Source organism: Aulonocara sp. 'chitande type north' Nkhata Bay, linkage group LG19 (assembly GCF_057382095.1).
Source record: "Aulonocara sp. 'chitande type north' Nkhata Bay isolate Kocher_YH1m ecotype deep benthic linkage group LG19, A_spYH_male_GT1.1, whole genome shotgun sequence".
Taxonomy (NCBI): Eukaryota; Metazoa; Chordata; class Actinopteri; order Cichliformes; family Cichlidae; genus Aulonocara; species Aulonocara sp. 'chitande type north' Nkhata Bay.
In genome coordinates, this window is record NC_141362.1 from 19,979,056 (window position 1) to 19,990,530 (window position 11,475).

At 39.7% G+C, this 11,475-nt stretch overlaps 1 protein-coding gene across 2 annotated transcripts; it reads left to right on the forward strand.

Moving 5' to 3' along the window:
- The first annotated feature begins 105 nt into the window (after positions 1-105).
- Positions 106-10,774, forward strand: ezra (ezrin a). 2 transcript variants are annotated; one of them, XM_086274369.1, is made up of 13 exons: positions 106-253; positions 1,912-1,995; positions 2,568-2,663; positions 3,012-3,286; positions 4,044-4,127; positions 4,585-4,731; positions 5,117-5,213; positions 5,349-5,512; positions 5,622-5,752; positions 7,209-7,369; positions 7,560-7,652; positions 8,117-8,380; positions 9,400-10,774. In XM_086274369.1, the coding sequence occupies exons 1-13, from the start codon at positions 242-244 to the stop codon at positions 9,562-9,564; spliced, it is 1,773 nt and encodes a 590-aa protein (XP_086130495.1). In that variant the 5' UTR covers positions 106-241; the 3' UTR covers positions 9,565-10,774. The 2 variants fall into 2 exon arrangements, with proteins under 2 accessions (XP_086130495.1, XP_086130494.1); XM_086274368.1 differs by lacking the exon at positions 106-253 and having other exon boundaries at positions 1,888-1,995.
- Positions 10,775-11,475: the final 701 nt, after the last annotated feature.

Below are 11,475 nucleotides of genomic sequence, written 5' to 3' on the forward strand. Positions count from 1 at the left end.
TTACGCATCTTGCGCTGCCAGTGGCCACATTGGAAGTAAATCTTTCAGTTTTGTGATAGTAACTCTCACGTCACTCTGCGTAATCTGCTGAGTTCAAAGGGCACGAGCCCTGCCCAGGAGTTTTCGAGCGAGAGCGGTGCTGCGCTCTTTATCAGGCGCACGTTCAGCTGGGAGACGTTCACTGCAACCTGTGACAACCTGGGAACCACTTGGTACTACTCATCCACCAACCGCAGCCAAGATGCCCAAAACGGTAGGATCACCACGATTTAAATGATTATATGTCACTGAAGTGTTTCTTCCTGTTGCATATTCAAAAATGTCAGTGGTGGGCTTATACATTTATTTGTGTGGTTTCTTTGAATTGCTTATGCTGAGAATGACCACTAGATACATTTCAGAGTTACTTGCATAAATACAGATTTAATAGCTTTAATTTCTAATTAAATGTCCTTTTTTTTTTAAAGAAATAAACAATCTGGCCAAGCTTCTTGTTTCCAAGAGTCCAAGATCCTTCTTGGCATTTACTCATTAACTAAGTGTAGAGTTTGACCCATGCTGCTCACATTCCTGACAGAAAAATGCTACTTCAGGTCTGCAACCAGCCTGTCTGCTGTTTCTCTGGGCATGCATAATGCACTGCAATCATGGTAATTCCCTTTAGTGCCACTGGAGTGATTTTTAAATGCTAAGAACGAACTCATGACTGTACAGTTTAACCGCTTTTCTCTGCTCCGTTTGATTTTCTGAGGCACCCTGCACCAAACAAGAGACCTCTGTCTTAAACAAAGAAAACTCTCATGTTCTAAATGTCCGCAGTTACTTAAGCTTTCACCATCAGTCTGTCGGAAAACTGATAAGAACGACTGGCCTGTGCATTACGAAAGCAGCTCTGTGCTTATATTGACACTGCAAGGAGAAAGCCTCTCTTAAGAGGTCATTCTGACGTCTACGTCCATTTGACTGACCTTAAACTAACTACAAATCAAATAAAATTATGAGTCATAGTTGCAGGTGTTGTTTGCGTTGTGGAAAACGTTTTTTGAACAGCTAAACAAAAGAGGTGCGACAGTACCAAAAAGCACAATCCAAGTATAAACAAATTAAGATAATCCTACATAGCTCAACGGTATAAACTGGTGACTGAGTCTAATGGATTAATGATTCATCAGTGATGTCCACAGTCAGTGATTAGTGAGCGATTAAGGTTGTGGCAGGTAGGAAACACCTGCAGGATGTCAGCGAGTTGAGCTATTACCTTATGCATGCCATCACTGGAGGTGGTAACAGTTGAGTAACACGTTAGAGGTTTCACAAATGGATGTTCCAGCTTTTGCTGCTCAAGTTTCGATGGGATTATCTTTATGACACCCGGGGCGTGCTGTAGTATAACTTCATAAAACAATTGTGTAACTGCTACAAGCCCAATCTGGCCTGTGATCAGGGTCCGTGTGTTGAGAACAGCCTGGGTGCTTTAGTGTGTTTTTTTTATGTTGAACATCTGCTCTATAGACATTTTAAAGTGTCATTTCTTTTCCACTTTAATCGTTGTTGTTATAAAACAGGCTGATCTTGAATAACAACGGTAAAGTCAACTCTGCAAGCGTTGTAATCTGCGTATGTGCAACCTTGTGTAACCTTGCAAGAGTAGTCCGAAGTCTAATGAGATAGTGAGCAATTATGGTTTATGAATAATCCACTTCACAGCTCCTTCACACATATGACTACAATATCTTTATGTTTCCAGGCTGATCGCTGATTGCTGCAAACTAATAATAAGATCACAGTAAAATATTTCTGCCCGGTTACAGATTCTCTGAGAAAAGGAAGCTGATTGTTTGCAAATATGATTCATGTGTATACAAAAAGAAATCTCTGTCATCACGTGACTAAATGACCTTTATGCTGCAGGTCAATGTCCGCGTCACCACAATGGACGCGGAGCTGGAGTTCTCCTTCCACCCCAACACAACAGGGAAGCAGCTCTTTGACCAGGTCGGTGTGATGCAGTTCACAAAGCACATCCTGTATTATTTTATAGATCCCGGATGACTTTATGTAGACTGAAAAGTTTCTGTTTCTTTCTTTCTTTTGAGAAGTCTTTCATGCATTTAAAATAAATAAATAAAATGGACTGGCAAAGTGATGGATTAACGCCAAGTAGCAGCAAATACAACAGTGTAAATACAGTACAGACCTTTGAAATACTTCAGCAGAGAAATACTTTCAGTCAGATACACTCGCATTGGTATTTGTTTTGCAGATAAATGGTCTTAACTGTAACCAGTGGGTATTTTATTCCATCAGCAAAGCAACTAGTAACCATAGCTGTCCCACAGATCTAGTCTGGTAAAAGCTGGCCAGTTTAATGAGCCCCTTTGTGATACAAAAAAAAAAATCAAAAAAACAAGCTTAACGTTCTCATTTAAAAGCTCTGTAATCTTATCCAAAGGTTTTATTCTTCAGGGAGAAATTACCGCAAGAGTCATGGAGGAGGTTTTGATTAAAAAGTGAAGAAGCTGTTGAGAAGATGTGCAGGATTTTGTTATCATGTCTCCACTCTGAAGGTTTCCAGGACCATCGGCCTGCGTGAGACTTGGTACTTCGGGCTGCAGTTTGTTGACATCAGAGGATTCACCTCATGGTTGAACTCTGAAAAGAAGGTGAGGACTTGCAGTGATGTTAACCTCTGTTTCATCTACTCTGTTTAGAATTGTTAATTGTAAATGTAAAAACCCAGAGGCCTGCTGCAGTTCTCAGTTCTACATCTTTTTTATTATTAAATGTACTGTATTATTTTTATGTGTCTATTTAATTTGGATTTTTCTGTATTGTGTGCAAGTAAGCATTTAATTGTTAAATCGAGAGTTAAAATACGTGTTGTTCGTAAAAGTAATTTGACCCTTTTTCTACGGGATTCTTGCCCACACTCTGTTATTTATTTAGCTGTCTTTACTACTCTGCTGTAGGAACTTCAATCATATTTTATTCTTTAATTATTGCCCCTCTAGGTGATGTCTCAGGAAGTGAAGAAAGAGACTCCCCTGCAGTTCAAGCTGTTGGTCAAGTTTTACCCTGAGGATGCAGCCGAGGAGCTGATCCAGGACATCACCAGGAGGCTCTTCTTCCTCCAGGTGAAGGAGGCGATTCTGAATGAGGAGATCTACAGCCCTCCAGAGACCGCCGTGCTGCTGGGCTCCTACGCCATCCAGGCAAAGTATGGCGAGTACAACAAGTCAACGCACAAGCCACGTTACATGTCCTCTGAGCGTCTTCTGCCCAAGAGGTGAGTGCGAGTGGATCTGCAGCAGCTGCACATTGGTGAGCAGGAAATCAGTTCTTTGCAACTCAGTACAACTTTACTGCTTTTTTGCAAGGGCAGATTTATGCAGCAGTGATCCGAGTTGAAAGATTAACACCGCATCTATCCTACGGGAACTCTTTACAATTGTGACGTTCCAAAATGTAGATAAAATTCCTCTAACGCTACAACTAGATTTGGCTTTCACAGTTTTATTACTACGAGTGTTATTCTCTCAAATAATTCTCAGACATCAGCTACTCTGATAGTCAGTAGCACATTTTTTAAATACAATTTGTCATTCATCATCTTATTTCCCCTAAAAGTTAGTGAACTGATTATTTTCTAAAATTAAACACATGACCACATGGATGAAGCGGCTCTGTCTTTTTACCTTGCTGAGTGCACTTAAAAGAAGATTAGGACCATTTATCTGTGATTGGTGTAGTTTTTGCATCAACTTTGCACTCATAAAATGACAGAACAGCCGCATCATAAATGATAGTCTTCTGGATAAATGACCTCTTTTCCTTTACAGCAAATCTGGAACTCATCCTGGCTACTAGCCTCCCCGAATTATCGAAATATTAACCAATGTGTGATAATGCCCCTTCGGCTCCTGACAAAGGATGCCGGGAAAGACACAACAATGCATCATGTGTATGCTTTAACCCTGTATGTATACACAGACTGTTTACATTTTCACCAGCATGGGTTGCTGATAGCTTGCTGCTCCCCTCAGAGTGCTGGACCAACACAAGCTGTCAAGGGAGCAGTGGGAGGAGAGAATCCAGGTTTGGCACCAGGAGCACGGAGCGATGCTAAAGTAAGTGAAGGCTGAGTGGCGTAAATTTCCTCCCTCAAATGGATGCTTTCAGGACTTTACTTTTTAAGAATGAACAGCATTTTTGGTCTCACAGCGTCCTGAAGTTTTGTAGTCAGTGAACTTTTACAAGCAGTAAAGTAAAGTAGACTTAGAAGGCTTTGTTCTTATCGTACTCATGATCACTCAGCTTTTACAGATGCTGCAGTGTAACCGTGTTAGCATAAAGGAAAAAGAAATTCAGCAGCAAATAACTCATTGCTGTGTTTTTGATGCCCAAAAAAGCTTCACGCACTCTGTTGTAATGATTATTTGCTTTTTTTGGTTCTAATTAGTTAATAAGGGACATGGATTATTAGGTGGAGGTTTGCCGCCACACTTTAAACCCCCCAAAATAAAGTAAAAGACAAATTAGTCTGTTGAATATTTAATATTTTATTTAATTATCTAATGTGAACAGGGAAGAGGCCATGATTGAGTACCTGAAGATCACCCAGGATCTTGAGATGTATGGCATTAACTACTTTGACATCAAGAACAAGAAGGGCACAGACCTGCTCCTGGGAGTCGACGCTCTAGGCCTCAACATTTATGCAAAGAACGACAAGTAAATCAGTTTTTGTAGTAAATCTCTCTCTCTGTATTTCTGTTGTTTTGTCCCTGCTTTTGTTTGCTGTAACGTTGTTCTGTGCGCTGACCTGATAAAACACATCTGTAGACAGGAGATCAATGCACCAGCGGTCAAACCTCAGTCGGAGGCGTGTGTCAACTTTCCTTTCAGTGGCTGGTTTTAAATAACGCATCTAACTATATGGATGTTGCTTTGAAGAGGTCATTGACCCAATTCTACTACAACATGAACCTACAAACCCTCCCCAGCCTCTTCCTCTGATACCGCATGGGTCAACCTGTCCAGCTGTGAACCTTTTAAAGAAACAAACTTAAAGCTCATATCACACTGTGAAAAATATCTCTTTTTATCCATTTTTCAGGCTGACTCCGAAGATTGGATTTCCCTGGAGTGAAATTAGAAACATTTCTTTCAATGATAAGAAATTTGTTATTAAGCCCATAGACAAGAAAGCCCAAGTAAGTGTTTTATGAGTTTAATAATCTTCACTAGTATCAAACAGCTTTTTTATACCAAGAGATTTTAAACGAAGCTTATGGAGCCCTTTTTGAAAAAGAAAAAAAAGTTGTCTTCTACTTTTCTGTCTTTTAAAGGACTTTGTATTCTACGCTCCACGGCTTAAAGTCAACAAGGGCATCCTGCAGCTGTGCATGGGCAACCATGAACTGTACATGCGACGCCGCAAGCCCGACACCATCGAGGTTCAGCAGATGAAGGCTCAGGCCACACAGGAGAGGCAGCAGAAGAAGATGGAGAGGTGGGTGAAGCTAAGCGCCCGGTTAAAATGATGCAGGCAAACTTAATTGGAATTTGAAATGTGTAGGCTTTGCGTTAGGCGTGCGATTGAGCTTTTCCGTGTTCTGCAGGGATCAGCTGGAGAGCGAGAAGAAGAGGAGGACGGCCATCGAGAGGGAGAAGGAGGAGATGGAGAGAGAAAAGCGGGAGCTGATGGAGAGGCTCCACCAGTTTGAAGAGACAACTAGGAGAGCAGAGAGAGGTGAGATAGAAAATTTGACGTAGAAGCTGCATCGCTGCGGATCTTATCTGTTGTATAGTGCTATGAAAAAGGAGATTTCACTGATTTTTTTCTCAGTAGTCCACATTAAACCGTTTATTAACCATCTGCTAACACCTGTAGAACCTTGAGGATTTGAGCTATTACAGGTTTACGGCTTAACTATACATCCATTCATCCATCCATCCATCCGTCCATCCATCCATCCATCCATCCATCCATCCATCCATCCATCCATCCATCCATCCATCCATCCATCCACTTCAGGGTTCCAACTTGAAAGTTCACACTGTTTGATAGAAACTATTACATATGTGAGCTAAAGCGATAAAGGGTGTCCCACATTATAAACATGAACCTTTCATTCTTGGTTAATTTACTTTTTGGGGCGGGGCTTTTTTTGTAAAACCTGGATATTTTAATCATTAATTGCTCTCAAAAATAAAAATAAACATAAATGCCACATCTATATCAGCTCTTCCACTACCCAACTTCAACCGTCATTGCACAGTACTGTATATATTCTAAGAAGAAGATCAGAAAACCCTTTTCTCAAAAGTACTATTGACATTTGGTAAAAAGCCCACCACCATATTAGGTAAAACCCCCTCCTCCATCATCCTCCCTTGCTTCTCCCCCATATGGTGGAATATATATTTGAGAGTTGGAAGGGCAGATTTCAAAACATGGTTTGACAAAGATGTGAGGAGGATGGGAGATCGTTACTTGAAAAGCAACTTTGTTATGTTGGGCGAATTTTGTCAAACATATGATCTTCACAAAAAGCATTTCTTTAAATATCTGCAGTTAACATATTTTTTCCCCAATCATCGGCATTTAGCATTTAAAACGTTCAAATCATTTTTAAAATCTAAAACACAAGGCTCATATTTCTATGATCTTAACAACCTTGATGTCTTATGATAATGAAGACGTGCAGTAAAAATAATAATAAAATTAATTCATAAAACTCTTCTAAAAAGGATGACTTTAACTAATTTATTACATATTTATTTTCCATGTAATTTTGTTACATAAATATGATTAAAAATTTGGCATGAACCTGGTCAGATGACTAGATGACTAAAACATTTTCGTAAACGATTATTTATAAAAAATACATAAACCTTTGATTTGAAATATTTCAGTTGCGACTTACTCAAAAATATTGCTTTATGTTTATTGAGGTAGAAGAAAAAAAAATTTAATTTTGGAAACCTTTATTAGAGTTTTGGAACCACCAAAATATTTTAATAGTACTGTATTTTCCTTTTTTCCCTGTAACTTTAATCATTTTTTCTATGATGTTAACATAGAAATGTTTAAAAAAGAAAGTACCCCGATTTAAGACAAATCAGTTTTGAGTTTCTTATCCTGCATTTTTATAACAACGTACAGTGCTTTATAGATTTCCCCGTGTTCTGACTTTGTCACGCAGAGCTTCAGGAGCAGCTGGACCGGGCCATGAGGCTGGAGGAGGAGAGGAGGAGGGTGGAGGAGGAGGCGGCCCGGCTGGAGGCTGAGAGGATGGAGGCTATAATAGCCAAGGAGGAGCTGGCCAGGCAAGCTGAGGACCAGTTAAAGAGCCAGGAGCAGCTGGTGAGTGTGAAGCACATGAGGGAAAAAGTCCTGATAAATCTCCTGAATTCATTCTAAGCACTTATCGGCTGTTCTAATGGCAGATTAAAGTAACACGGAGGTTTTTTGCTTTTGCTTTCATCACATTTCTAAAATGACAGCATGCTTATTCTGTTATTCTCACGTCACAGTGTTGTGCTTCCTCCTTCAGGCTGCAGAGCTGGCCGAATATAGCGCCAAGATTACTGCGCTGGAGGAGGCCAAGAGAGCCAAGGAGGAAGAGGCTGAGACATGGCACAACAAGGTGGGTCTCCAGCATGCAGTCAAGAGCTCCACAAGTCACAGGAAATACCAGAAAAATGTCCCAGCACAATATCAAATATAAATTTATTGTTTAAAAGAAAGAAAACGATTTATCTGTATAAGTCATCCATAATTTGAATCTTTTGCACTGTAATTTACATTGCATACTTCCTCAAAAACATAACTACTCATGTACTGTAACCCTTGCATCTTATTCATATTAGATTGCTTTGGTTTGAAAGTATAAATTCAGGAGCCATGTTTTAGTGGAGAGGTCAGAAAGGCAGGTTCAAGTTTGCAAAAACCAGAAAGCTTGATTTGTCAATGTCCTTGCAAATTTGGGTATTACTGTCACATATATACAACTAAAACACTTAAAATACTACATTTATATTATAATCAAATGCTCAATGATGCAAACCACCAGCAAATCTAACACACGCCTCTCCCCACCTTTCCTTTTAGGCTGTCGAAGTGGAGGAGAGTCTGCTGAAAACGAAGGAGGAGCTGCACACTGTGATGAGTTCTGCCAACTCAGCTCCTGTTGCTGAGCATGCATCCTCCTCCTCCTCCTCCTCCTCCTCAGACAGCGAGAGTGACCATGAGCACAGCGAAGAAAACAGCACCTATAGCGCCGAGCTGCAGACACAAGGCATCAACTATGACCGCCAGGAGGAGGAGCGACTCACCGAGGCCGAGAAGAACGAGCGCCTGCAGAAGCAGCTTCAGGTTAGTTCAGGGACCTGGAATACATCCCAGATCAGCCGGAGTCTGCAGCAATGCTTAAGACACTTTTTTCTCGTAGCTTTTCTATAGCTTCCAAAACACTTATAGCAAAAATATGCTGTGTTAAAAAAAGCCATGAAATTTTAAGCATCTATTATAGAAGCCCAAATAATGTTGTTCTAGAAATAAGTCTCACTACTCGGCACCTGAGCACCTTTCTTGGAAGAGTTTATCGAGGCATTATCAAAGTTAACTTTAAATTCAATCTTCACTCGAACATAAACATTTAAAACTATCTGTGACTTTGCCCCAAAATAAGGTTTTTAAAAGTTTTTTTTTCTAATGGATAATACTTCTACCATCATCTTTGAGGCTTTTGAATTCACTCACATTTTCAATCACGATTCGTTGAGGCTCTTTTCCCTCTCTTGTAATACTTCAGGAAAAGAGCCTGGAGAGGGGAGGCAAGGGCTGGAGAGAGCAGTAGAAGAGAGACAGAAGAGAGACATGTGTGAGCAAGAGACAGATAGTTGAAATAGAGAAGAAGCAAGGAGCAGAGGTAGTGAAGGTGGATGAGTTTAAATACCTTGGGGGTCAAGCATTCAAAGCAGCAGAAAGTGCACAAGACAGGTGAAGAAGAGAGTGCAGGCAGGGTGGAGTGGGTGAAGACGAGTATCAGGGGGAATTTGCAGCAAGAGTGAAAAGGAAGGTTTACAAGATGGTAGTAAAACCTGGTATGATTATGGTTTAAGGTGATGGTGACATTGACAAAAAGAGCTGGCGATAAGATTTTCATTGGGAGTGACCTGAATGGGCAGAGGGTCGGTGTGACAGAGCAGGATGCAAGTGATATAGTGAGGCAATGGAGGCAGATGATCGAGTGTGGCAACCCCAAAAAGGAACAGCCAAAAGAACAAGATGATTAAATTAAAGATATCACTTTCTAATGGAGGTGTTGCCAAGATATCTGTTGATGAAGTGAATTGTATACAGTTTAATAACTGGGCACGACTCCTCCGCAGGACCTGAGCTCAGAGCTGGCACAATCCCGAGACGATAACAAGAAGACCCAGAACGATAAACTCCATGCCGAGAACGTCCGCGCTGGCCGTGATAAGTACAAGACCCTCCGTCAGATCCGTATGGGCAACACCAAGCAGAGGATTGATGAGTTTGAGGCCTTGTAGAAATGCCAGAGACCTAAAGCTCTCTCACAAATACCTCGTGAAGGCCTTGTTCAGCATTTTAATATAACTGAAGCCAAATGTGATCCCAAACACCCAGAAAAGGCATGGAGCTGATCTGTGTAATAATTTCTGCACGAGTTTTACTTTGCTGGCTGAAACTGGCACTGTGGGTTGTTTTTGCTCTATTCTGTTTTGTGTTGCACTCAAATGTTTCCAATGTGCTGTTTAGTCCCATTAAAATGCTGATGTGCATCACTCTGGAGACCAGATATACTGTATGAACAAAGCTAGTACTAGGGGTACTATAGAACTTATATATCTTATGATAACTAATCAGTAGTTGTTGCAATTTACATTTGCAGTTTTGTTACTGTAACAAACTGAAGTGGTTAAATTTTGATTTATTTAAATGAATGCCTGATGCTTAAAAAAAGATCTTTTTTATTTTATTTGTTTGATAGTTTTGCCAAAGAAATGTCAGCAAAGTGTAGAAAGGTTCCCACTTGTGTTCCAAGAAGCTTGATGTAATGCTGTCATACAAAATGAATCTCAGTTTGCAATAAAATAAAACTGAGACTCACAGCAAATTAATTCATAATTACTCATGAATATTCCTGGTGGTCTGGCCCTCCTCGTCATGTTCTCCTGTATTTTATTTGTGTAAATAACAGTGCAACTTATTTCATTAATATACTTACATAATCTCTCCTGCTTCAAATGTATTGTTTTTATGATTTTCAGAATTTACTTATTGGAGTTACTTTATTTAACCACATGGGAACATTTAATGTATTCTTACGCCGTCCTGTTTGTGTTCAGGTCAGATCTAGAGCATCTAATTTACAGTGAACAGGATACAGCAGACAAAAAGACAAGAAAAGACAAAAAGGCCAAAACTGAAGCAGCTTAATGGTTTCTATATTACATCTTTTATTATTTCTCCATTTGTTGTTTGAAAATGTTCTCCGGTGCTGCAGAAGCATTTTTAATGTTCGGCATTAAAAATGAAACACATGTTAAAAAAACACCAAAGAAAAGTCAGCGAGAAGACCTTAAACTCGGAATTAATTAAACTTCACCTTGTGCAGCTTTGTACTTTTAGGCAGAAGAGAAAATGAAGGCAGGAAAAAAGCTTTTTATGAGGCTATGGCATCTCTTGAATATTGTGTCATTACAGGCATTAAACATTAAAACTTGAAAAATATTCAAATTGTCATCATTTGCATGATTCTTCTCCATTATTGTCTGTGTGAGGAAGGGATAAAAGTTGCATTTAGAAAGATTTAATAGCTGCGTTAGTGAAAAGTGGAATTTGATCTTTTCTGTAACTTTCACCATTTAGTGAAACATGCTGATGTGAGTGCAGCACACAGACAGGAAGCTCAAGTGATGCCCGCTTTCAACTTTGGCTCCCTGTGATGATGTTTGAGGAAACTGAGGCTCCCTGCTGTCACAGGTCAAAACATATGCAGCTGAAAGGACGCATTGTTGTGCATATGACAAAACATTCCAATTGATTTGAATGAAAAAATATTTATTTAAAAAACAAATTGGAGCAATACAGCACGAGGACTAAAAAGTCTCCATCAGGGTCTGACGCAATGATGATACAATCAGTGAAGATTAAATTCTGAAGAAAGCAGAAAAAGAAGAAAGAAGAAGAAAATAGGGGGAGAAGAAAAAAAACATCATATACAACAATGACCGATTATAGTCATCCAAATTATCTGAAACACAAGAAACAGAAAAATGGGGGGGCAGTTAAGTTGATATAAGCTACCTAAATTAATAAGATACAATAAAACACAAACACACAGCTTTAAGCAAGTGTAAATGTCAAGATTTCAAAAGGAGCACAATATATTAAAACGTATATAGGAGTTTTAGTAGCCTGTGAAGTTGCAACCCAGA